This window comes from Xiphophorus couchianus, chromosome 10 (genome assembly GCF_001444195.1).
Source record: "Xiphophorus couchianus chromosome 10, X_couchianus-1.0, whole genome shotgun sequence".
Lineage (NCBI taxonomy): Eukaryota > Metazoa > Chordata > Actinopteri > Cyprinodontiformes > Poeciliidae > Xiphophorus > Xiphophorus couchianus.
Window position 1 is genome coordinate 13,746,462 of NC_040237.1, and position 27,274 is coordinate 13,773,735.

Consider the following 27,274-nt stretch of genomic DNA (forward strand, 5'->3'; position numbering starts at 1 on the left):
TGTGCTGTTTACTTGCTCCTGTGCTTTAATTTTATATATATATATATATATATATATATATATATATATATATATATATATATATATATATATATATATATACGCAGAATATTTGCACACCTTCTTGCTTGAATGCTAATTATATTTGTGTTGTAATTAATTATGGAGCATTATCTGTTAGAAATTTCACATTATTATGTTCGTTATATTGCATAATCTTTCTTTCTTCAGGCACTTTATACTTATACACCATTTGTTCCATTATTTGTTAAATTGCTGCCATTTGGTAGGCATGATCCATTTGCATATCATTACTTATTTTCCACTTATCTACGTTTATTTAAATAAATCCGTTTTACTTGGCTCAAACTAATTTGCAGATGAAGACATTTTTGTTGCTGTGTCTATGGGTGTCTGAAAGTCATTGATATGGATGTTGCTGTTTCCTATCAGTTTCATTTATTTCACTAATTGCTACTTTTAATGTCTCAATTTTAAATGGGAATCTCCTCAATAGCAATAGCATTTAATTTTTTAGATTTCTCATGTTTCCTTCCTTTTTCCCACTTTGGATCTTTTCTTTGAAAAGTTGGCATGGTGGGTCCAGAAATCCCAACGGATGGATGTTCAGCGTTTTAGTCCAGCAGTACGTACTTCCTCATGACCTTGGCAACTGCGCCTCAAAACTAGTCCGCATTAATATTTGGATTGGTAGACACAGTGCAGTATGACAGTGAACTATACCAGCTGAAAATGTAAGAAATGTTGCAATTTTGATCCCCAATCAAACTATCTAACAAACTATAGGTAGTGAAAACACCCTAAACCTTTTCTTGATGCTGTAGGCTAATAGTTTTTTGTCATTGTCATGTCTTTTGTGGAAGGCAGTCTCCATATCCTGATATCACACTGGATACACCAATACGTTTGTACTAAGTATAGCTGACGGATTGTTTTGCATCCTGCAGTTTTGATCAGTCCAATGGAAGGCAAACACTTAAACAGACATAAAACTCATTTCTAAAACTGACTGACATTCATTGTAATTGCTGTATAATTTATTCCTCTCCATGGCAGAAGGCTTAAAATGCCATGAATCTATTTTAAAAGAGAGAGAGAGAAACAGGGACGACAAACTTCTGTCTTTTATCTGGTTATCTTGGTACACAGAACACAGATACACTGACCTCCTGCACCGACACACGGAGCCAGCCTATTCCCTTCTGATATTGTGAAATTCTATCACACTTCATGGTGATACATTATTAATGAGGCAGACAGCAGGTTCTGAAGGCTCTGTTTCATGATAATCCATGCCGACACCTCCCTCTTCTGTCACACTCCAAACAGCTAAAAGCCAGCCAAGTCACCAGACATTAGACATCCCCCTCATGGAAACAAAACACCGGCTGACACGCCCTTCACTTTGAAATCTTATCTTAGCAAGAAGGAAATCCTACCAAACTTATCAGCGCCATTTATCAAATTCTCCAGCACTCTTATCTCTGAATATTTATCCTTCTCCAGTCCTTTGGTTTACATGATACATTTTCCGCCTGCCTGATCATTTATCCAGTCTCCAAAATCCTGTCACAGACTCATGTTATGCTATCATCTGCCATCTGATTCTGTTTCAGACCGCGTCTGTTTGGATGCGGTGCATCTCTGCCCCCTAGTGGCACAATCGTGCTGCCCCAGCATTTCTTGGAGGACGTCACTGCTTTTCACTTCGTTCTTTGTTTTATCACATTCATTTAAAAGGTGAAGGTTTTATGAAGCTTTCTTAAAATGTTATCATTACAGATTAAGCCTTTACAATAAACTTTCGGGCTGGATAGCTCAGCATCTTTTAATTAAGAGCTCTGACAAGTGGCGAAGGGAACTGATTACTCTTCTGTTCATAGCAGGAGTCTCTTCCTTTATATAACATCAAACAGACTGAGTGGGGGAAAAACAATTTTACTGCGGCTGAGATATTTATTCACACTTCATTTTCTTTCATTTATCCTGCAGACATGTTCATAAGCAAGCAGATGCTCCATGTGAAACCCCCCGCCAGTTCAGGGAAACATAGCTGCCATAAAGCTTTTGCTTTGTTTATTTTTGAACTTGAATGCAGACTCTGGTATCTCCAGGAGGACTACTGCTATTCCTGTATGACTGATGTAACATCAGCTTCAGGGCAATGATGCTGCAACTAATTACACATCCCAGCCACAGCATGTGGTAAAGCACACAGTTTTCTGTCTGCTCTTCGTAGAAGTCAGGTACGGAGAGCCTACGGACTCAGTGATGAGTCAGTTAACCCAGATATACCGAAGTGAATGTACTTATTTTCTTGTTATATGCAGACGATGGGGATTTTATGGATCTTTGGCGTCCACGTTCTCACCACCCACCCACTCACCCACCCCAGCAGGAAATTAGTGGTAAATACACTGAGCTTAAACACTGCAGGGCAATCATCTTTGGCTCTCTTAACAACCCAGTGTTCAAATGAACTTCAGGATTCAACTGAACATGTCAAAGTCGGAAGAACACTTTGGCCATCAAAGTGTTCGATGTAATTCAATCCAGTGGATTGAACTCAAAACTCTGCGCAGGTCAGTAAACTCCTTCCACACCGAACTCACTCATTTATGTCTTTATGACATAAAACAATTTTGCCCTGGTACAAAGACAAGAAAGGTTCATCCCCCAACTACTCCCATACAAAGTTGTTCAAAATGGCAAAACATTAATGGTTTATTCCAATGAAACCAAAGACCCAACTCCTTCCCAACCGCCCAGCAATATAACACCATCTACACCACCCTCGACAATTACATGTCCAGACAGAGAGGTTTGATTCTTCACTCTTTATAAAAGCTGTGGAAGAGTTTATAAAGCTCAGTATGTGCTGAGCTTATACGATGGACCCATGAAGTCTGGAAGTCTGTAGCCACTGACTGCAGAAAGCTGGTAACCTCTGTTTGATACTTAAAGTCATGGCCGATTATGGATTATTTCAAAGCTTTTTAAATGCTTACATGAACAGCAGAAACACTACACTAAAAGGGTAGTGTTAAGCCCATTTAACACTACCCTTGTTTTTTTCTGAACATGGCAGGTTAGATTCTAGCAGCAGTCAACTCTAGGATCCAATTTAACCCCAAATACCTAGATGGACCCAGGTTTAAAAATCATTTGATTATTTTTTGTGGGATAACAAAGGGACTACTGGAACAGAGATTGTACACGTGTAAAGCAGACATGCTAGTTTTGCTGGTTTGTTGAGTGTAATTTGGCACACATATAGACAAATGACTATGTAAATGATTTGATTTGATAGAAACTGATGTACCTAGAGCAACGTCAGAAACCCTAAGTGGTAGAGTAATAGTGTTAGGGACTGTTGCCAGTTTCCAGTAGTCAAAAAACAGATTCAGCAGATTGTGGATCTGTCTTTCTGGAATACAAGTAAATTGTTCAATGAGTCAGTTAAAAGACTTTATGGTTTTTGCAAACAAAAAAGGACACATTAATGATTAGACACATCGGCTTCTTCATCCATCTACTCTGTGTCTGCTTATCTTGGCAGGATCTCGTGGACTGGTGAGTGTTTCCAACACTAGTTGGCTTAGTGTCAGTATGCCCTCTGGACCAGTCTCCAGTCAATCACAAGGCGACACAGAGGCAAACATCTATGCATGCACACACCCGCTCCTACTAGCAATTTAGAGAAAACCACATAACGTGACATGTATATTACTGGACTGTGCGAGCGTCACATTCTCGTAGACCAGAATTTTAAGAGGTATGTAAGAAGTTCTTTTAAATCTTTCGCTAGCTTCTGTTTTCAATTTTCTTCTCGTGAGTTTCAATGCCTTACCACATACGCATAATTATGATCAAAGTATTCTCCTGAAAGAATAATTAATCAAGGCTTAATCAATCTACCGCTTCCCCCTGCATCGTGGTCCTTCCTTCATTATGAACCACCTGACTCATCGGCTGCTGTGCCACAGTGTGTGTCTGCGGTGTGTGAGGCTTGTTTCTCATCTCTTTAAGCCCATTTAACAGCTTGTTACCCATCCATGTCTCTCCCCCTCTTTTTTATCTTTTATTCCCCCCTTTGTTCCAGGCTCGCATCACTCCTTGGTCAGGTTCCATTTTCGCTAATGCAGTGGAAATGAGCCGTGGGGCATTGCGAAACAAAGTGGAGCGGATCAGTGGCGGCTTTTTACCCCGGCACAACACAAACAAGGCTCGACGCATGCAGGTAGCCGGCACCGGAGAAGGGGGACGAGTTCATTGACACAGGCAGATCAGTTAGACGGCCTTTAAAACACACAGGGAGGAGCACCTGAAAACACACAGCACCTGATTAAGTCAGGAAGGAGGGGACAACATCTTTATGACTGCCAGTGTCCGGGTGGAACCTAAACACAGAGGTATTTAGGTGTTCCTCTGATGGAGGACCAGATGGAAAAATCGAGGACATGGATTGCTTTTGTTTCATTTGGTTTGTTGGTGTTTCAATAAGGTTAAGGTCTAGACTTTGACTGGACCTTCACAACACGTTGATCAATTTTCAGCTACATTGTAGACAGAGTTTGGTTACATTTACTCAGTCGCATTAAATCGAGTAACGTAATGGGGGGAAAAATACTTTGAGTACGGTACTTTTTTTTACCATACTGTACTTTTTAATTTTACTTGAGTAATTTTATTATGTGGCATTGCTACTTGAGTAAAATGGATTTCTGGATTCTCTACCAAAGGGTGAGTAACTTCACTGAAGGTAGAACAAGCTTGTTTTAAACCAGAAATTCACCAGACACAAACCTGAGGGTATTTTTTAGTTTCATATTTAAAGAAACTGATTTTGGAAAATTTTTCTTTTTCCCGATTTTGTCATCATGTAATTTGTATCAATTATCTTCATTTTGATCTTTAAAATACCAAAATTTCCACATAACTTAATGTTTTGGTCTGCCTACTGATGTCATTTTGCATCATTTCTAACAGGGATTGTGGATTAGATAATCTGATGAACAAAAAAAGAACTGTTTTGGGATGGAGCAGCATTAAAAAAAAAGGAGTGGCAGTAGTCCAAACCTGTAGTTGTATAAAAACTTTATTGCACAGCATCAAAATCAGCATGAGTAAATCAACTAGTCGGACCTCAAACATTTGATTTGGGTTACAGCAAAGTTTCGGTTCAAAGAGTTTAAAGGCTGGCGTCCAGATTCTGCTCGGGATCACGGGAGTGCATCAGGAGGAAAAGACGTTTGGAAAGCTCCGGACCGACCCGTCGGGTTGTGGAGGTGACGCCTTCTCCTCTGCGGATCAGAAGGTCAGACAGAAGAGAGAGCTTCTCGTTCTCGGTCCTGCACTGGCTGTAAGCCTGTGAACACACAGGGAGATTATTAGCTTTCAGAAAGGATATCTTGGAGGTTACAGTTACATAAAGGTCACATGGGCAATTTTATATTGTCACAAGAAAAATAAAGAACATCACAAATGTGACACAGAACTATTTTTATTTCATAGCTCAAGGATGAGGACGTGTTAAGCTTTAAAAATATTTTTTATATTTTTCCAACCAGCTGAAGGAAACGCAGAGTGAGCTATGGAATCATACGCCGTAAAACCTCCAAATCATTATTTTGGAAACAGGACTTCAACTTCACAGAATGAAAGCCACCAATGAAAACAAAATTCTGAAACAATTTTTTTTACAAAGTATCTTCAGGTATTTCATAAAATAATTGTGCATCCCATTTATGTTTTGTTGACTGAACAGCCTCCCGGATCCCATGTTGTGCCAGCAGATGTAAATTAATTCAAATGTAAAAAGTTTTTCACCGAAGCAATCTCACATTACTGCTTTTCCAAGTTGGTTCACATTGCAGACATTAGCTCTACCTCGACTGGTAAGATACTGACTCCTAACAACTACTTTAAAGAACCCAACACAAAACATCTGAACTATACAGTAATGAGACTCAACTTTCATTTCAATATTGTCCTGCTTTTTATAAACTTTGTACTTCAGCTATTGATTGCATTGAAAAAACACAAGAATTGGCAACCTGGGAATGTTTTATCTGCTCTAATTGCTATGCTGAATGCCCACTGTAGCAGATAATAAGTATCATTTGGCATTTGGAAGAATGCTTTTGTTTGTTTGTTTGTTGAAAAACATTTACATATCTGCTCATCTCAAGCAAATTACCTGCAGATTTTTTTGTGGAAAAGCTTCATATCTGCATTTTTTTTTTTTTGTTAATCCCAAACTGCAACAGGCAGGAAGGACACCTAGATTATATCTTCCTAAATGACAACATTTTTTTTTACTCTTCTCAGTATAAAAACCAGAGGAAGATTTAATTAATATTAGCAATGGCTGCATGTAAAAGTGGTTGCAAAGACTGAATCTGAGCCTGTTGAAATGCTTGAGAGGTGAATGCATACCTTCTTGAGCAGCTGCGGGGAAGGATAAGCTGCCAAGATGGCAGCCGCCACGTCTGAGCTCACTCTGTTGAACTGCTGGATCTGTCTCTTCCACGCCTGCAGCAGGCCCTTCCCAGCTTTGTCCACCCGCTGGCCTCCCGCCCAATCGCTCTCCAGGTAAAAGGAGAAGCCGGTCTGCTCTCGCGCTCGCCTGAAAACAACCGAGAGGAGTGTGGGAAGTGACCGTGTGATCCGGCAGAGGCGGCGCAGGGCCCGAGATGCGATGAGCAAAAAGGGCTCCGGGTTGCTCACTTGAAAGGGGCCTCGGCGACCGCTTTGGTCGTCATGGTGATGTGGTCGGAGAACTCCTTCCAGGTAGATAAGAAGCGGACGGAGACGCCGGTGTGAAGCTGGAGGTGGACCACAGCCTGATGGGATTTTGCACGAGGATCGGTGAAGATAGTAAAACGAATGCCTAATTTCCTTCTTGAGAACAAAACTCCATATAAATATCATGATTTAAAAAATAACATTGGTAGATTTTCACATTAGTGCTGTAAATTATTCTCGACAAAGGCAATCAGAAGACTGTTTATACTCTTCTGCAGGGGTGCGTCTAATTTTTTTTTTTTTCTTTGTAGCAGGGCACAAACTGTAGAAGGGCGGCACACTAAAATTACAATTTCACCTAAATGTACTTAAGGTTTAAATTACAATGACCAATGGGCCAAAATTTGGATAACAAATATATTTATTTACCCAAACAAAACATATGGATCTGTTTAGCATGAGAAAACTATGCAGTAGAATTGTCTGTTACAATGGCAGAGGGCACAGGCTAATTTTACTAGTCAAACAATTAGCCTGTTTAGCTTAGTTTAGCTTCACTAAGCTACACGATGTGTAGAGTCCTAAAAACGTTATTTTTAGGACTGTTATGCCAACTCTGTTCAACTTAATGAAAATGCAAGATCATCCAGAAATGTTAGACAAAAATCTTATAAACCAAAATTCTGTTGAGGTGAATGTAAACAAAACAAATGTAGCTATGAGCTACAAAATGGAGGTCTGTTATGGCAGGCTTGTCAAAAGTTAAATAGACATCCCTGTTCAATGTTTGTGATGATTCCATTGCAACAGGAAGTGTTAAGATTAGATGTTTATGCGGTTTCTCTTCATATGTCGTGACGCTGGTTGCAACAAAGATTTATAACATCAGAAGCTTGGATCACAAAAACTAGTTTTGCAGGCAACCTACTGAGGGACGTTTAAACAATTGTGTGGCTAATTTTACCCTTGAGTCGATATGATTGTGGCTGGTGTTTACTGGGACCAATTTAACACTTTTTGATTATTTTTCTCTCACCCCAGCCAGCAAATGTGATTATCTAATCACCATCAAATGAGTGCCTTCATTTATTAACCCCCTGAAGATCAGAAGATTGATTAAATAAAATCAGCTACATAGTGAGGAACACTTTCCACTTTTGTGTTATATTAATAAACCAAAAACATCCCACAAGTGTAAACTGTTGAAAAATGCAGAAGCCATTATAGATAAGGGAGACGTAGGCTTGTGTTTTAATTAAAACATGCAATGCAATTCATTTGACCAATTTTAATAATCAAATGTATTAATTTATGAGTGTAAATGCTTTCGTAAAGTAGCATCAATTAAGACGTTCAACTGTTTTAAACCGCAGGGGGGGATTTCTGTGTCTTTTGGTTAAATTGAAATTGATTTCTGCTGTTGATGCATTACTAAAGTGCCTATTAAATTTATGAGAACAAAATTTATATTGTGAATTCTCATTTATTTTTTTTAAGGTTCTGCAATAAAATAAAAAAAACCACCGGAATAAAACATACAATGAATACCACTTATTTACATAAAATTTAAAACAGATTAGAAATAGAACGATGAGATATTATCTTGCTGGAGCCTTCTCACATAGAAAAATTGAATAAATTTTTTATCAAAGTTAAAAATGATTTTTTTTTCATATAAAAGTAGTACATAATATATAGTACATAACAAAATAACCATATTTAAAATAATTACCTATATATACTGGTCTGTATTAAAGCATTTTCCTGCCCATTATAACACCACATATTGAACTTAACACAACACTGTAGGATGCAGGTTTCTTACTGTATTAAACTTTAAATGTCGTGATTAACTCCGGTGTTCGGCTCTTTTTACTGGTTTTGTCTACCTGTGTTTTCTCTCCTGGAGCAGATTATATAATAAACCATGCAATGAAGTGCAGCAACACAGATGTCTGCAGCTGACTGACAAAAATGTATAAATAAATAAATAGCCGGATGACGCAAAAGCAATGCAGGTGCTACTCAACAAACTTCAAAACCACGCAACTTCAAAAGGAGGAGGAAAAACAAAAAAAAACCTCTTCATTGACGATGGGTTATTTAAGACTTTTAGTGCTGCATTTGTTTTCAAGGTAATTTTTTAAAAAGGCCTGTTTTAGTTTTTTCTTCTCGTCTCAATTTATGCATCGTTATTATTCAGTATCCTATCCGGGGGGGGGGAGCGGATGACCAACCTACCTCCTCCACTTCAACTCTGGACACCTCCGGCAGCTTCTCGGCGTGACCGTTCCTCCGTTTTTTCTTCTCTTTTCCTCCTCCTGCCTCTTCCCCAGCCACAGCCGCTCTGAGCCTCTTCTGGCTCTGAGACTTTCGGGCCCTGAGAACATCAAGGTGAGCTTTACTTTTATGATTGACGGAACCCCCTAAGCAGCCAGCGTTCTGTAAATGATTCATAGTAGTAACACCGATGTAGTGATGCGAGTGGCCAAACAAGAGAGCCAGCGCCGATTTCTGATTTTCGTAAAAGGTGCCTGTTGATTCTGCTTTTGACCTCCACTGTTTTTAATTATTTTTCTTCAAATAATCCTAATATAAAGAAACTCATTTGCCTTTGTTTTAAGTTAACGGCTACATGAAGGGATTACAATTGAAGCATCAGACACAACTAGTTATTTAATTCTTTTCTCCTCTAATGTCAAAAGTTATTTGGTGATGCATTTACAGACCAAAAAATAAAGTGGGGGCTTTCAGTTTTGATGCATTTCCAGGCACATTTCAATCAGTTGCCACGTCACTAGTAGATCACTAAACTGTAGTCAGCAATTCTAAAGTCTTTTGGATGGAAAACATGACAGAAGTCGGCATCTAATGAAAAGCTGCTGATTCAGAAACTGAATCAATCAATCAATCAAATTTTATTTGTATAACACATTTCAACAGCAAGGGATTTCAAAGTGCATTACATCATAAACACAAAAACACAAAGTCATGCAGCATTAACTCAACAACCAAAACATTACATTAAGTCAAGTGGCATCATGAAATTCATAATTGATTACGTTTCAAATACGACTCTAAACAGGTGGGTCTTTAGTCGAGATTTAAAGGAAGTCAGTGTTTCAGCTGTTTTACAGTTTTCTGAAGGTATGGCTATTTAGCATTAAACAGTTAAACTTGTACAAAACCCTACTTTGCTGATAAATTAGCAAAGTAGGGTTTCAGTCATTTCAATCTAATCTAGATTGACTATGTTCAGATCCAGCTAAACAAACAACAAAAAAAACTACAATTCTTGCTAGGTTCAGGGTTTTTTTAACTACAAATGGTTAAAAAAACAAATCCATATTCAGTTTGGTGAGTCTTTCGCTATTTCAATTCAATGTAGGATAATCTTGCCGAGGTCAGACAAATATTTATGAAGAATGGATTTTAGATACCAGATTATTTTTAAAAAACTAAATAAATGAAGTAATGAAATTAGCTTTTACAGATTGCTAAATGACAGACTGCAAGTCAGACGGTAACTTTTGCACTCTAAGAAAAACAACAGCTTAGGCTAATTTATACCACATTTTTAGAGAAAAGTTAAATGGGCATGAACGCCTCAGCAAAATCTGGCAGGATTGTTTTATCCGTTTCTTATAAGTGAAAATTTTTCCATTAGTCTTTCCTTTCTGTGCTAGGTGCCATTTTGCTCGACTCTGAAATGAGAACGTCTTTCTGATTCTCCAACGTGGTGGATGACTCTGAATGCCGTCTGCTACTTTTAGTTTATGGAAAACTGGCTGATAAACTGGACAAACAGAGAAAATGCCAATCTCCTTGAAGCAATCCACCGAGTTCGAATGAATAAAAACGACGTACGGCCGTCACAAAGGAGTCTCTGGTTTAATAAGACTCCTTTGTTCTCTGAAGCGTTCTCACCTGAAATAGCTCTCCAGCTCGACGACTGCCAAACTGAGCCGTTTGTCGGGGTGACGCCTCTGCTGCTCCCGGACCCACGATGTGAGGGTGGGGCTGCAGGCTGGCCCGCTGTGCCTCTCCTCCTGGGTTACACAGGCAGAGGGAGATACTCGTTTCAGGTCAAGCTTCTCCAAACAGAAACGGACAGATAAAAACAGATAGAACCCAGGCTTATCTAGAAAAACTGCTGCTCTTGGGAGATACTTACAGCTTCTACCGGTGAGCTTACAGCCTTGCTTAGAATGTTAAAGCTTGTTTTGAAGGGTTTATTTTTGTGTAATAATCTTAGAATGTTTTCAAAAATTCTTCTGCTTGGCTTCCAGCTGAAAGTTTCCGGAAGGGTTTTTTTTTTGTGGAAATTTCTCAACGACGTCTTGCAAGTCCGAACGGCGACTCACTTGGATGTAGTTGTGAATCAGAGTGACGAAGTCTTCCACCGTCATCTGCATCACCACGTGGGGCTCTGGAGCGCGCGCCGCATCGTTCTGCTGAAACAGCGGGAGCACATTTATCATGATAATAATAAAACTTTATTCAAAAATGGACAATGGATGACTGAAACATAAATGTCACCATTTGATGAGATGTACCCTGCAGCTGCACTGCAGGGTACATCTGCAGTACCCTGACAAGTTGCAAGCTGAGCTGAGACTATAGGGCTGAAACGATTAATCGCGACGAATCGATTATTCAAATCATTGCCAACTAATTTAGTAATCAATTAATCGTTGACTCGAGAAAAGAAAAACACTCAAAACAAGGCCATTCGCTGAATTAAATTCATTACTGCTGAATTTAAAGCAGTAATCATAATCAAAAGTGTACAAAAAATTAAGAAAAAAACCCAAACATTTGTCTTTAAATATTTTCTACCTAGAACTCCTCAAGTGGCATAGTTTTAGCTGGATCAATTTTTGCAAAACAAATCTCCTATTGAACACCTCTTGCATCCAGTTGTTAATCAATTCATTCAAGAAATAATCAACAGATCAGCCCTACACTGTTGAGTGCAAGCTGAACTTTTTGGGATGTTGATGTTAGAAGCATTTCTTAAGCTGCAGCTGCATTCTTTGTTACAAACAATCAAGTGTACACAAAAGGAATATTATGTTATTGCATTATAGGCAATATCTTGTTTAAAAAAGGAAATATAAATTATAAGTGGCTAAAAGAAAAACATTCCCAGATTGTGCCAATTCTTTTTCCAATTAATTGTCACAATAATGGACTAGCCCTAGCTGGGACTGCACTGCATTTTCTTAACTAGACTGGGGGTCGTTTTTTTGAACCTGTGCGCTCGGAGCCTGCCTGGCCCAGGTCACGCTGCGGGGCAGCGGCTGTTTCTCTATGGCGCAGCTACAACCCAGAGCCTGCACAGACGCCAGCAGAGTTCCCCCTCCTTCCAGCTGCAACAGAGCTGCAAAAGAGAAAAATAACTTAGCTGAGCTGCTTTCTAATAAATCTGTAGCTTTTTTTTTAATAGTTTTCTTTCTTCTTTCACCTGGATCAACAGCTACAACCATATGCCTGATGCACTCCTCTGGCCTCAGGGCTTTGGCAGCCTCAACCAGAGCTCTTCTCTCCGCTTTCTGCCTCTCTTGTTCCTGCTTGAGCGCCTCCCTGTCCTGCTGCTGTCTCTCTCTGGCCTGCCGTCTCCTCAGAGCCTCCTCCCTGGAGGCCCGGATCTCCTCCGCCGACCTTTTTGTGGCTTTCGTCCTGGTAGGAGACACGTCTCCGGTCTCGGATGCGGAGAGATGTCTGAGGGGTAGGTCATCCGCTTCCTCTGGGGTCGACCTTCTCTCCTTATGCAATGTGAGGAGATGCTCTGACTCTGAAGAGCCTTTTTGATTTCTTTCGGTGAGGACGGCGCTGTCCTGTCTCAATTTCAGCCTCTGTGCCAGGGGCACGTACGCCACGTCGTCGTCAGAATCGCTGCTTATCATCATGACATCAGCCGATCCACCCTTACCGAGAACCGAACTGGAGAAGGCCGCAGCTTTACCATTGAAGTTGTTCACCTCTGGTTTCTTTGGGGCTTTCTGGGAGGCTACATCGGTGCTTGGACGAGGCTGGAGGAAATCAAACACAGGCAGCTCCTCATCTGAGTCACTGCTGCTTCTCAGATCCTCACGTTGAGGGGAATCACTATACATGATGATAGAAAACACAAACTGTCACCATCATCTGTTAGGAAAGTGCGTTTTGTTTTGTTTGTCTTTGGTTTAAACTCCTCGCCAGACTTCTTTGAAAAATTGTCACATTTAGTGTTTACCAGATGAAAAAGGGGTGAATGGATCCCCTAACAAACAAATAGCTCAAACAACCAACATGTTCCGAGTGTGCTGGTAAATTCGGCAACAACGGGAACACGATTTTGGTTTCAGACAGAGCTTTGCTAGCAGCCTGTTCTGGCTTTGGAAGATAAGGGGGAACCATTACACAAGTTTCTTGGTGTGACGTTATCTGTTGCTGCAGAAATAATTGGATTCCTAACTTCCAGCTACATATTCCAGGCACCTAAAAAAAAAAAGAGTTCACAATAAAGAAAGAAATTACTTCTTAAATTGAGTTTGGCGCAGCATTAAAAATTTCCTTAGGAAGACAAACGATAGATAACACACGGAAAGCCAAGTTCAATTTACCCGACAAAAAGGCAGCCAGCGTCACGCACGCAAACGTCAGATAGCAGGACGACAACTTTCAAGACAGGAGGATTTCACCACATACTGAACAAACTTCCAACTACAAAATGCTATTTGTTTTTGTGGCTACTTACATCATCGTGAGATGCGCGTGACGCGATGTTTGATTTTCCCCGGGTTTTGTTGCATTCACGGACAGTCGGACTACAGAGCTTTTAATGATAGGAATTGCGCTCATTATTTATTTTTTTTTAGATCAGAATTGTTTGGCTCAAATTGCTTAAAAGTGGCGATTTATTAAGTTTGTTGTTGTTGTTGTTTGTTTGTTTGTTTAAGAACGAACCCATCAACCCATCCAGTGTTTGTGAAAACTTGAGCTGTAACTCGCTGTCACTGTCTGTTACAACACAGTTTTTACTTTTGCATTATTTGAATTATTACAATAAATGTATACATAGTTCCTCAGTAAGGCATGACAAGAAGGAATATTACTCGTGACAATCATTTGATATCTTGGAAGAGAAGATTACCCACAAAAAGATACAAATTGACAGCATTCCACCCTAGCTTGACAAGATTAATTTAAAGTTATTATTTGAGTGATTTATAGATATCAATTGCCAAAACGATATATAATGTTCATATTATGTTTATGATTAACATAATATGAACGTTTGGTATCATAGTGAGTTCTGTTTCGCACGTTGTACAAGGTACCTGAACGCAGCAGAAGGATACGGATATGTCGCGAAGGATGTTGCGTATTGATGACACGATTCAAAATGGCGGCGCTGGCGTCCTTGATGCTGAAGTCCAGAGCAGGTACGAAACGACTTAATGTTAATTATAACACCTTACGTGCGTTTTAATACAATAAAAAAAGCGAACATTTCTGTTCGTTGTCCATTCGCTGGTGTTAGCTTTTCTCTATTAGCACAACGTTCCGTTTGCTAACCTACCTGGTTATCCCTCTGCTTGGGGACAATCAATTAAACACATTGGACTTAAAACGTCACTCAAACCAGTTCAGCAGTGTTTGTAGCATTTAGCCGTCCAGAAACGTCTCTGTTGTGTTGCTTTTAGGTCTTCTGGTTTCCAGTGAGTCCTATTTGCTGGACGCGGTGAGGTTTGCGTCCAAGAAGGCCGGAGGCAGCTCAAAGAACCTCGGAGGGAAGAGCCCCGGCCGGAGGTTTGGTTTTAAGAAAGTGGATGGTAATATTTGCCCCCCATCTGAACACCTCTGGAAGCTCTGACATAATCTACAAAGCATGTATTCCACATTGTGTTTGTGTTGATCATTATTTTGTTATGTTCTTTTAAGGTAACTTTGTACATGCTGGGAACATCCTTGCAACACAGAGGAAGTTGAGGTATCACCCTGGAGCACATGTGAGCATGCTTTTTTTTTTCTTTTTTTTTTCTATCCAGGGATGTAGAGATTAAATTTCAATGCTAATTCAGCTTGAGAGAGATTCAATAGTTTAATAAAGCAGGTAATTATTAATTTACTGTATGCTGCTATAATCTTGCTGTAGAAGTTGGCAGATATGTAGTTAACTGACTTGAGCTTTAAATGGATTAAATCATATTAGCCTTAAAAATCTTATAGAAACCTTGTTGTCACAGCGATTTGTTTTGCTCTGAGAACTAATATCGTATGCAGTTTGTGACATTAAACGTAACAGTGACACGCAGTCTGCATCCAGTTGGGGAGTTTTGATGTACCCTTGGTGTTTTGTGATTGTCCTGCAGGTTGGCCTGGGAACCAACAACACCCTCTTCGCACTGGAGGACGGCCACGTCAGGTTCACCAAGGAGGTCTACATCCCACCGCCCCGAAACCCCGAGGTCACCCGCGTCATCACCAAGCTGCCTAAAGGAGCCGTGCTCTACAAGACCTTCATCAACGTGATGCCAGTGAAACAGGAGGGCAAATTCAAACTAGTGGACCTGGTCTGAAAGAGCTGGAGTGCAACGAGGACTTCGTATTTTTCTTTTGGGCAGAGCAACAGAAAAGTCAGTGGACTGAACTGACTCCTAACCTGGCTGCTGATTATGCTGACGGCTCCATTCTGACTCCTCAGAAAGCTGAACATGATTAACGGAGCCTTCTTCAGTGTCGCTTTGATACATTTCCTGTTGCATTCAGAACTAATTCTCATAAAAGAAAATGAAGTCAGTCTGTCACTGATGTATTTATAATGGTTCCTGAAAATCACAGATTGTTGTGCATGAGAGATTAGTTAGATGACACAGCTGATTATCTTCTGTAATAAAGTTTAAGTAAAAGTCTTAATGCTGAATGAGTTTGCTTTATTTATTTTTTTTGGATGGTGATGTGATTTTTTTTTTTTTTCACTGCAGGTTTTCTCTAGTGGCTGTAGCTTAAAGTCAGGAGTCTGATTTTAAAGAACACCTGTACTGTTTTTTTTTTTTTTGTGGGGGGGTGTTGCAATCTTTCATTTGACCACTAGATGTCGCACGATCTTTAATTCACAACGTAATAATTTCTTTCCTTTTACCTGCCCTTTTACTGTTGCAAGCTGTGGACAAATATGTTGTAACTATACTTTTAGAAATATTGAAATATTCAGCCTATTCAGAGATCAAGAACTGGTGAATTTTAGAATTTTACTGCTGTTTTCGTTAAACCACACCGTCTTTCTATTTGCATCCGCATTTCATTCACTATATGTTGATTTAAGTGTGTCTTCTTGGTTCTTGTTTTTCTGTAGTAATCCTCACCCAAATATTGCCGTTCTCCAAAAGCTGCACTACCTGTACTGGCCAGGAGGTGTCACACATTCACCACTTCACAGCTAACTGGAAGTGGGTTTATAAAGTTGAGAGTTTGAAGCCGTTTTTCAGGTTTTAATCTTTACTTGCTTCAGAAACTGAGCGAAGACCGCAACAGCTGATTGATCAAATGGTATTTTGTCTCTGAGCAAGTTTTCACCAGAAGCTGGAGGGGGGGAAAAAGCAGCAGTTATCTGAAGTCGGTGGTATGCAGAGGGAGTGTGGGTGAGGCTTGGTGTAAAGTAGGGAGGTTGAATGCCATCGTTAAAGGGGGGGGGATGATTGATGGGAGGAGTATGCCACATTGTTTTCATGTTCTTTGGAAACTTGTAGTTCACTTTGTGTCCCACAGTATGCACCGAAAATATCTGTACATAAGAGCCTGAATTTCTTTTAAATTATTAACTTTTCGCTGTTTCAGCTCTGTGGGCCCAGATTTAGGTTGAAAGTAGATTTTTTTCAAATTTAGCCAACGTGTTTCTTCTGACTGGAAGTAATATAAACCTTTTTGTAGGTACAATGCCTTGTAAAATTATTTACCCTTGGAACTTTTTCACCTTATAACCATAAAATCAAAGTGTTTTTTCTATGGTGGAGCAACACAAGTCTGAAACAAAAAAAAAAAATCTAAAATGAACTAGAAGTTTAAAGCAGGGTTTGGTTATATTTAAACATGACTGTTTTGTTCAAACCATTATCTGGAAAATGGAAAAAGTTTGGTCACGGCTGCACACTTGTGGCACTGCAGAGTCGAGGCTCACGTAAGAGAATCGGTCAAATGGACATCTACTAGCTGTGGACTCCACAAATATGACCTTCACGGATGAGAGGCAAGAAAGCCATAAGAAGTCCCAGTTAAAGTTTCACAATAACCATTTCTTAAAATTAGGAAAGGAAACTAACCATGTGTATCACCCTGAAAACGGCATTCCAACAGTGAAACATGGCGGTGTCCTTTTCTTCTGCAAGGGGTTAAAGAAGCTGATGAACTCTAATGGGAAGACGGATTTAAGGTAAACACACGACAGTTCTGGGGAAAATCTGTTAGAGGCTGACAAAAGACAAGAGACTGGGGTATAAATTCAGTCTGTAGCAGAAGTAAGACACTGTATCAGGAAGATACAACCTGAGCTGCAATGGAAAGGTTTACATGAGTGGATGTTCATTTGCTAGAATGGCATAGTCAAAGTTCAGACCCTAAACCAAGTTGAAAATCTATGGCAAAATATGGAAAGAATGTACAAGATTTTTGTTTCTCCATAAGCTGGTGGAGATATACCCCAAAAGACTTGCAGCTGTCTTTGCTGCAATATGTGCTTCTACAAAGTATTGACGCATGCAAATATGTGCTACACTTTTCAGATTATCTGTAAAAAAAAAAAAAAAAAGAAATCCTGAAAACCAAATCAGAACTCTGACCTACGTTTTACCAGTAACATACATTGGACGTTGTGGTTACAACTTGACAACATGTAAAAGGCCAGTATGTTTGTCATGGCAAGGCATCGTATGTACCTTCAGTTGGTTTGTGGTTTCCTTTGGTGAATGTTTGACCCCGGTTAAAGAGTAACTCTGTCCTGCCATACCTTCCCTATTTTAACAGTGACCAATGAATCCAACCGTGTTAAAGTTTCGGCAAACAAGACCCTACCAGACTGGTTTTTTTCCATGGTGCATTTCCATTAAAACCCAAGTCAACATGCTTTGACAACAGAGTTTATGACAGGCAACATACATAACTCTTGGCATTACTGGTATCAAGCTGGACTCAGCTCAGGTGACACAAAGCTCCTTACACTTTGAGTCTTCACTAAGAATCTTAAGAGTGGATCGATAACACAACGTCTTTCATCTCACCTTGCACCATTGATGATTTACCTTAAAGAAACCTGTCTTAAGTAATAAAGTAAATTCTTTTCAAATGCTTTTTGATATTCAATCAGTCATCAGTAAAAGGGCTGAGCAAGCCGATATTTAAACATTACAGCCAGCCTTGGAGTATGTGAGTTACTGTTGAACCATTTAGGAACTCTTGGATAAACTCCTGGTGAAAGACCAGATTAGATTATTAGATTAGATTATTTTTGCACCCTAGTGCCATTTCATAGCACAATAAAGTAACTATGTTCCCTTCAGTTGTTATAAAAATGCTGTATTTATCAAATATGACTTAATAGAAATTTGGCTTCATAATTTGACGCCTTAAAATTGGGCCTCTCTCTCTTTAAAAACCCCTGCTCTTCCAGAAACTCCGCCTTCAGGAAGTCATCCCAACAGTGCTCCTCAATTTACCCTTTAACAGGGTTTTTACCATTGTTTCACTGAGAAGCAGCTCTAAGAATGAGCCCAACTTATGTGCAGTTTCACCAGGTGTTTGCTAATTGTTGCTGGCTAGTCTGAAGGAGCTGAAGGGGGAGCACTGCAGCAGAAGCTCGGAAACTTTAACACTCGTGGACTGGAAAAAAAATGCATGTAGTTCAGTGATGAAAATTTAATACAACTGCATGAGTTGAAGCACATTGCATTATAATATCAGAGCAAATTAATAACAGCGTTTTCAGTATTTGTATGCTTTCGCACACATTGAGTGTTGTGAAAAACACACAGGTTAGCTATTTGTCATCTCCTAGGATGTAGAGCATTTGTAAGAACTGTAATAAGTCACTGCTCAGGAACTTAGATCACTCATTATTGATTTCAGGTCAGTCACTCTGGAGGGTTTTCCATTAACGGCCTGTTTAAGGTCAGTCCACAACATCATAGTTGGATTTAAGCCAAGACTTTAACTAGTCCACTGCAACACATTCATTTGGGTTTTTATTAGCATTTTGGAGGAGGACCTGCTGGCGTGCTTTGGGTTGTTGAAGTGCCAAATAAGCCAAGTGCATTTATTAACAACAATTTACAAACAAAGTTCAGAAAATCCAACATGCACTGCTAAATTCATCATCAGATTTGCTATGATTAATGTTAATACAGCAACCAAGACGAGTGAATTCTGAAAAGGTACATGAAATCAAATATTTTCCATATGCACTTGTAGCAACAGGTTGATGCAGATTTTTTTTTTGGTCCATCTGACAAAATTGCTTCTTTTCAGTCGAATTGTGAAGAATCTTTGTGAATCTGTGGCACAGAAATTTTTCTAATCGTTTTTACTTTTTCACTTTAGAAAAACCTGGCACCTTCAGCAACGGTTTGTGCCCTTTTGCTAATCATCGTGTCTGTCAGGCCGGTTTTGAACCACCCTTTGAAAGAGCGAAAAGGCAGCGCAGTCATGCTCGGCTCGGGCTGGAGGAGCGCACAGCTTGAGTCAGAGTCATTATCGCGTGAATACTCCCAAGAATTGAACAGATTCATCAGCTCTGACTCAAACGGCCGTTCGGTTAGCAGAACCAGTGGGCATGTCTTGGCAGCGGGGGTCTTCTTTGCCCATCGGGGAGACAGAGGCGTAACTCTGCGCCGCTGTGCCACGTGTTTCTTCACGCGAGTGTGAGGCGTTTATGGACAGGTGAACGTTGGTTGGAGAAGCTTGTGGATTAGAATAAAATATTTCCTCGTATGTTGGTGGCGGCTGGAACGAAATAAGACCAAAAAAAATAAAAAATTATGTGATGTCTACAAACCAACATATCAGACATTAGGAAAAAATTTGATGCTTAAATTGGTTTAATGAAATATCAGAGCAAAATATATGTTATACAACCACTGGCCACTTTATTAGATACACAACGCTAGTAGTAGATTTTGCCTTCAGAACAATCTGAATTTATCATATCACACATTCAACACAGTAAAAATTAAAAAATAAATGTTGGTCAGTTGCTGCAGATTCGCTGGCTGTACATCTGTAGCTGCACTTCAACTGCAAATGTGCGCAAGATGTTGTCAATATTCCACTAGTGTCGAAAAAAAACCACTACTTCAAAACTGAGGTGTTCAAATTAAATAAAAAACGCAATTAGAATAACACGTTTACCAGTTTGTTCACGAGATAAGTCGTCAAAAAACATGCTGCGACATGATCCTCCTACCACTTCCTGCCGTCTTCTTTGTCTCTTCTGCCAGCAGTGACATCCGGTTGTTGATCACGTGACACGTGAGGTGCGAAGAAAGTGTTTCCGTAAATACACTCATTTTGATACAGACGAAAAACCACCAAAGACGTATTTTTGAAGAACGTGAGTTTTTTCAAATAAACTGCTGTGTTTGCATCAAGTAGATTTATTTTCGTAATTCATCGCACTCTGGAAAGCACATGGTAATGATCTGAGCTCTGTGACTTTACGCATTATGATGCCACACTGTCGCCTTAGAGAAAACAGTGTGGCAGCATTAGAGTATGAACACAGTTCATACTCTGCGCCGACTGTGGGGTTTAAGCAAAGGGGTCTAAATCTAAGAATTACAAGAAAAAAAAACACAAAGCTAACACACCATTTCAACCAACCTGATGCAAGACAGGATGACTCCATCGTGTTATTAGGTATATGTCAAATTCCGACTCTACTATCTGGAAGACTCAGTTTGATTGGGCTAGAGCAGGGGTGGGCAACTCCAGGCCTCGAGGGCCGGTCTCCTGCAACTTTTAGATGCATCTCTACTTCAACACACCTGAGTCAAATAATGAGGTCATTAGCAGGACTCTGGAGAACTTGACTGCACTTAGGAGGTGATTCAGTTATTGGATTCAAGTGTGTTGGACCAGGGAGATTTCTAAGATTTGCAGGACACCGGCCCTCGAGGACCAGGATTGCCCACCCCTGGGCTAGAGAATAACACTTCTTCTGTTTTGGTTTTACTTGTTCTTTTTGCTGTGCTTCATAATCCATTTTCATTTTGAAAGTGACGACACATTTTCAGGCGGGCTTGAGTTTGCGTGCTCCGACGAGCCTTTACATCTGAGCGAACGATCTGATTAAACCAACTCTGGTTCCCTTAAAGCAGACCATAGACAGCTGATATGGAAGCCACCATCGCCTCAGCTTCCTGTTTTTAGCTAATCAGGGTGGCTGTAACTGTGGTGCTTCAAGGCTTCTTGTGTTGTGCAATCACTTATGATTCTGCATGTCTCAGTATTCACCAGTGATAATTCTCCTGGTCTATCCTCTGACATTAAGAAGGCATTTTCATCACACACAACTATTATTCAAATAAATTGATATTTCCACTTTCTCCAACAATTCTTTGTAGAACTGAGAGATGTTTGTGTGTAAAAACACCCAACATCTCAGTGCGTACAGCATTTTTCATTTTTACTTCAACAAAGTTACTTAAATCGGATTATATTTGACTGCTGTCCATTCATCACTCTTAGAATCATTTCCTTACGGTTGGCAGTGTAAATTTGGACTTTTATGTTGAAGCCACTCCTATCGTAGTCACATTTCCTGGTGATAACAGACTCCACTGTGTCACGCATGCTGCTAGTTCTGCTGGGGAGAGAATCTCCTTAATAACCAGACCTGTTGCTGATGTGTACAGCATTAAAGCCACTAAATAAAAAAGGCTTTTCCCACTGGCGCGCCTAATAAAGTGGCCGCTGATTCTTTAAAAGTGGAGAACTGATGGACTTCACCTCATCGTGACTGCTATCCAGGCCAATGCGCCGAGCGATCATGCCGTGGATCTGTCTTTGGCGGTCCTTCTTCCGCACGCTTTCGTAAGATGGCAGTCGTGGCTGCGGGCCCGACAGGTGGTAGTCGTTTGGCTTTCCGATGATAAACAGCGTTCCAGGAAGCTGAGGAACGAGCACGATTAGAGAAGAAGCCAAAAGAGGTATTTTCATTTTCAACTCTCATGCACAGCGTTTGTTTTTGTTTTTTTGTTTTTTTTTAAGAACCCTACCTGTGATCCCATCGCTCGCTGATTCAAGGCGGCATTGTGCCCACGGTGGGCGATGCCAAAGAGAGAATGTCTGCTGCTGTACTGGGGCAGGTCATTCTGGGAATGAAGTTCAAACCCACAGCGAGATTAGATACACTTGTGCTCTAAGTGCAGTTGAAAGCAAAGGTTTATGTCCATAACAAAAAGGACACACACACCCCCACACACACATTTTTTTTCTCACTGTAAATCCCCAAAGCAGATTTAACATGACAATTTTGCAGAATTCCCACTTTAAAGTCAAAATGAAAATAAACAAGTCAGGATTCTGATATTATACTCAGAATTCTTCCTTTTTTTAAATCCATCCATCCATTTTCTAACATCCTTGTCCCTAGTGGGGTCGGGAGGTGTTGGTGTCTATCTCCAGCTAACGTTCCGGGCGAGAGGTGGGGTCACCCTGGACAAGTCGACACATATCGCAGGGCAACACAGAAACAGACAGGACACACACACTCACACCTAGGGAGAATTTAGAGGGACCACTTAACCTGACAGTCATGTTTTTGGACTGTGGGAGGAAGTCGGAGTACCCGGAGAGAACCCACACATACACAGGGAGAACATGCAAACTCCATGCAGAAAGACCCCGGGCCGGGAATCGAACCCTGGACCTTCTTGCTGCAAGGCAACAGCTCTCTTTTTTTCAAATCCTTTTTTGTAAATGTATATACTTTTTTCGCACTACTCTTAAGTTTTCAGGAGTGCTGGACGCCGGTGCCTGATATTGTAATACATTTAAAAAGTCTTACTGACAGAATACAACTCTTATTAACTGTAATTGTTACAGAATTGCATATCTTATCAAAGATGGTTTTAATTTTTAATTTAAAAAAAAAATCATTACTCTTGGACTCTTGGTCCAAATTCTGGCTCTAAAGAAAGCTTTGAATGACATTCTCATAAGGAAGAACTAAAATTAGTTCTCTTGTAAATACTACTGCAATATGAAAATATGTAAGGTCACGACTGACATCTATTTATGAAAATAAAAAATCAAGGTTAAGGTTGCAATATATTTTAAACTAAAAGAAAAATGTGTTTATATTCCTTTCACATTTGATATCGATGCAAACTGGAAAAAAATCCTGCTGCATGAAGGCAATTATGACCACTTTGCTCTTAGTACTAGATTTTGCCACCAATAAACTGAATCACAATACGGCTTTTTCAGACCATGTTTAAAAAGCATGCTAGCATGATGGGCAGCCCTAAAACCCTGTTTCCATGGTGTCAAACCGCTGCACTTTACTCTTTAAGTTTAATTCCATGCCCCCTCTCAGCCTGATTTCACTTTATATCTTATTGTACAACCAAACTCAGTGTTGTCTGCAGCCAGTGTTCATTCTTACTGCATATTCCTGTGTCCTGCAGGGCCTGAGTCTGCAGCAGAGTAGATCCTTTCTGTAGAGCACCACCACCAGCAGCAGTATCACTAAACAGAAGACTGCACATGACCCTGAGGTTAAGGAGAAACGCAATGAAACATCTTCAGCAGAAAGACAGAAAGATGAGGAAAACACAATCCACATAGAGCAGGCAGCAATGTGGCTCAACCACGGGAAGAGGGTGAGCCCTATGCTCTACTTTGTTGCAACTCTAATTATTGTGTTTCTTAAGATTTCATCTGTCTGGTTTTTAATGTTCTATGTGCTTCATTTCGGCACCTGGTTCACAGCTCAAATAGCACTGAATATGTGTCGACGCAAAAACACTCCCGGAGCAGCAGGTGGAGGTCGGAGTTGTGTTTTCCTTATCCACCAGGACAGCAAACGCAGATGGGATCAAGACATTTGAAAACACAAACCTAAATGAATGAAGTCACCCTTTAAAAACGCTTTGAATTACTTTTTTTAATTATTATTATTTTCACTGCACAGCTGGGGATTCTTAAAGATGGCAGAACGATTCATCCCTTCAACTGGTTAAAGTTTATTAGACTTTAAATGATTACAGGTCTGGACGATTCCGAGCGAATTTATGAGATCTTATTAGAATTACGTGCAGCTACGTTTACGGGAAAATATTCCTCCATGTGATTTAATCACATTAGATGAGAATGAAAAGACTTTTTAAATAGACGTCACGAATATGAATCTTGCTCATTAACATCTGCACACAAAGCACAGATAAAAGTGTAATTAAAAGGCTTGTATTAAACTTTTTTTTTTTTTAACCATCTTTCTGATAGGGCAGTTTAGATCACTTATTTGTGTGGAGATATCGGATGCAAGAAAGAAAAACTCTCCTGGGATTTTCGTGAAGGCAACATTTGTTGTTATTCCTCTTTCTCGTGCGTCTTCAAAACGACCTCTCGATCTGCATTGTGCAGACAGTTCTTGTGTGTGTGTTTGTGTTTTGGTTCTCACTTGTGATTTCTTTCTGCTGAGTTTGTTTAGTATTGTTGCTGTTCAGGTCTTGCCATATCAGTTTCTGTTGTTTTCGTATTTTTGGCTGAGACTCATGTTAGTATCTCATATTTGCATTTGGTTTGGGGGTTTTTTTAGCTCATTGCCTTTGTGTCACTGTGTTAATTTGCCTCCTTTCGATCACACATATAACGATACCAACCGGGTAAACTCTAAGTCAGGGGTGGGCAATCCTGGTCCTCGAGGGCCGGTGTCCTGCAGCTCTTAGATGTCTCCTTGGTCCAACACACTTGAATCCAACAGCTGAATCACCTCCTAAGTGCAGTCAAGTTCTCCAGAGTCCTGCTAATGACCTCATTATTTGACTCAGGTGTGTTGAAGTAGAGACGCATCTAAAAGTTGCAGGAGACCGGCCCTCGAGGCCTGGAGTTGCCCACCCCTGCTCTAAGTGCTTTCATTTGGTTATTTCTGCGTATTGTAGCAACTCTGTTTTTGCAGTAATTAAACCGCCATACGACACACTGCTGGTCCGTGCAGGGTCAAGGAAAAGCATCTCAAAGTGGCTGCAACTTATTTCTAAAGATCCATGTGAACAGTGGAAGTTTGTGGTTACGTACCACACAGGAAGTGACACTTTGCAGATCGTTGTCAGTGATAGCCGCTCAGTTTAAAACAAGGCTACACTGCAATATTTGACATTTTCACGGTGCATCACTTTTACCTCCACAGAGTCAATCTGGTGTGTTTCACAAAAATAAGCAGCAATAAAAAATTTTTTTGTAACATTAAAATATTATTGAAATACAAAATTCCTTATTGTAGAAACATTAGACTTGAAGGAAGACTGTCTCACTGTAAGAGTTTGCAAACACTTCAGTAAAGTCTAATGCGGGGAAGAAAATTGCCTCCTTGGTTTGAAGGAATTTCAGAGCAAAAGTTTGTAAACTAAGGCAACAAAAAAACTAAATTAAATTAAATGATGCTGCAACGTTTTGTTTGTTTGTTTGTTTGTTTTTAATAACTGCTTGAACGCAAAAATGTTTATGACAGATAACCGAATCCACACGCAAACTTGTTCAAGTCGTTGATCAGACTCAAACAAGTCTCGTTGACGTTTTCTGGCTTACGGCAAGACGGTCTAAAACTGTGTACAAAACGATCCGGCGAATTCTTACACGATGTGGTTTTCCCCTCAAAGTTCAACCCTGTCCGCAGAAACAAGTCAGAGACAAACGACTTACCTGAACCCAAGATGACAGTCAGCAGGAACGGATCCATGGCAGGAGAGCCTGTTGGAGCCAGAAGTTAGAAAAAGAAAAAAAAAGAATATATTCTCAGTATCTATATTCAGTCGGGGTGTTTTCCCTGCATACATCAACTTCTCTTTCAAATGAGTCCTTGATTTCCACTTGGACTACAAGGGAACAGTCTTTATGTTCGGGGTTTCTTTTAACTATCCGTCCTGAGACAGAGGGTAAATATTAACGCCGTGTAAAGAGAGAGAGAGAGAGAGAGAGAGAGAGAGAGAGAGGGTGCGTCTCATGCCCCCATTCTGGGGGGGGGGGACATAAAACACAGTACTTTGAAGCTGAGTCTTTTGCAAACTCTAGTGGAAGCTGCTGGAAGTGCACACAGACAGAGGGAAGTGTCATAGTAGTGATCAAAACAACAGATCACACAGATCTTTTGAATTACTTCAGAAATGCACAACAAGTAACATAGGATGAGTTTTTTTTTAGTGTTTTTTGATTATCCCTCAATACATTATGCTGTGTTCAGTAGCAGCTGGATGACAAAAGTGGCACCACTATTCAACAAATGTGATACACAGCTATTTATTCAACTTACTGGGCAAAGATGTCAGACTAGTACAACCCCATGTTGAAATATGAAGCAGTGATTTGTTCAGTTACTTGAAGGCACTTGCAATGCTGATTAGAGAACACACCTAAAAGTTAAACATGTCCCTGTGCTCAAATTACTTTTCAATCTTTTCTAGAGGTACCGTCTTTTTTGTCCAGGCATGTTTCATTAGTTTCTATTTTCAAACGACTGTTGAACCATATTTCAAAAGTAACCTTTGCAATTGTAACCAGGTGAACAAATGGGTACATGTCTGAACTGTATTTTGTAAACCCTGTTTTATTTTGTTTCGCCAACTGGTTGCAATTCTTGTTTTTGCCAGCATGTGGTGCTGCTTTACAGAGAGGTCAAAAGATTTCAGGAAGTAGAAAAAACCTCTTGTGTATGTATTGTGGCATTCTGAGAAAAGCGGAAGAGAAAGACATTTTTGTGTGCCGAGACCTGGTGAAAAGATGACTACATGGCCACCAAGCCGAGAATCCAAGTGTTCGGTAATGTCGAAGCTGAATTATCTTCTATGAACAAAGTTAAGGAGAGGATGTTAATGTTATGTTTTTTTGTTTGTCCTCTAGAAGTGCCACTGCCGTTTAATGCACTCTTTGTAATAGTTTAGCCTTGTATGTGAAGCTACGTTGCTACATGTGAGCCCGCCATTTTCAAGAAGCTGAGGCTTTATGTTGACAGAACACGGGTCATTTACATCTGTTTCTTTGCAACCCAGAAAGAGAGAAAAGTGTTCTTTTTTCATAAAAAAACAAAACAATAAAGGACCCATTTTATTTGAAGCTCCGTGTGCTGCATTACTCCCGGCTTCAAATATTGGTACCAGGAGTGGGGTCTCGTTTTTAAAAAAAAAAAAAAAAAATTATTTCTCTCTGTTCGGGCACGTATATGGCGGTGCAGCGTTAGCTTTGTTATACGGCAGTGGTGAAGAAGTGGCCTAAACCTGAGTGGACCTGGGTATCGCATCTGTGTGGCGGGATC

General features: G+C 40.1%; 3 protein-coding genes across 11 annotated transcripts; 1 reads left to right on the top strand and 2 right to left on the bottom strand.

The window, feature by feature from the left end:
- Nucleotides 1-5,101: 5,101 nt before the first annotated feature.
- On the bottom strand, nucleotides 5,102-13,598 carry eme1 (essential meiotic structure-specific endonuclease 1). 6 transcript variants are annotated; one of them, XM_028029440.1, is made up of 10 exons: nucleotides 13,511-13,549; nucleotides 13,174-13,251; nucleotides 12,236-12,879; nucleotides 12,024-12,151; nucleotides 11,133-11,222; nucleotides 10,696-10,817; nucleotides 9,010-9,148; nucleotides 6,751-6,866; nucleotides 6,460-6,649; nucleotides 5,102-5,389 (listed from the first exon to the last, which is right to left on the bottom strand). In XM_028029440.1, the coding sequence occupies exons 3-10, from the start codon at nucleotides 12,678-12,680 to the stop codon at nucleotides 5,213-5,215; spliced, it is 1,407 nt and encodes a 468-aa protein (XP_027885241.1). In that variant the 5' UTR covers nucleotides 12,681-12,879; nucleotides 13,174-13,251; nucleotides 13,511-13,549; the 3' UTR covers nucleotides 5,102-5,212. The 6 variants fall into 6 exon arrangements, with proteins under 6 accessions (XP_027885241.1, XP_027885240.1, XP_027885238.1 ...); XM_028029439.1 differs by lacking the exon at nucleotides 13,511-13,549 and adding an exon at nucleotides 13,377-13,504; XM_028029437.1 differs by lacking the exon at nucleotides 13,174-13,251 and having other exon boundaries at nucleotides 6,751-6,924; nucleotides 13,511-13,598.
- Nucleotides 13,599-14,084: 486 nt separating this feature from the next.
- mrpl27 (mitochondrial ribosomal protein L27) lies at nucleotides 14,085-15,679 on the top strand. The gene is made up of 4 exons (XM_028029446.1): nucleotides 14,085-14,198; nucleotides 14,460-14,588; nucleotides 14,698-14,765; nucleotides 15,129-15,679. The coding sequence occupies exons 1-4, from the start codon at nucleotides 14,144-14,146 to the stop codon at nucleotides 15,333-15,335; spliced, it is 459 nt and encodes a 152-aa protein (XP_027885247.1). The 5' UTR covers nucleotides 14,085-14,143; the 3' UTR covers nucleotides 15,336-15,679.
- A 2,969-nt stretch (nucleotides 15,680-18,648) lies between these two features.
- LOC114151911 (uncharacterized) lies at nucleotides 18,649-26,495 on the bottom strand. 4 transcript variants are annotated; one of them, XM_028029445.1, is made up of 6 exons: nucleotides 25,801-26,495; nucleotides 25,669-25,716; nucleotides 23,411-23,493; nucleotides 22,020-22,115; nucleotides 21,751-21,912; nucleotides 18,649-19,746 (listed from the first exon to the last, which is right to left on the bottom strand). In XM_028029445.1, exons 2-6 carry the CDS (start codon nucleotides 25,703-25,705, stop codon nucleotides 19,543-19,545), a joined length of 582 nt encoding a protein of 193 aa, XP_027885246.1. In that variant the 5' UTR covers nucleotides 25,706-25,716; nucleotides 25,801-26,495; the 3' UTR covers nucleotides 18,649-19,542. The 4 variants fall into 4 exon arrangements, with proteins under 4 accessions (XP_027885246.1, XP_027885245.1, XP_027885244.1 ...); XM_028029444.1 differs by having other exon boundaries at nucleotides 23,411-23,505; XM_028029443.1 differs by having other exon boundaries at nucleotides 23,411-23,517.
- Between the last annotated feature and the right edge of the window lie 779 nt (nucleotides 26,496-27,274).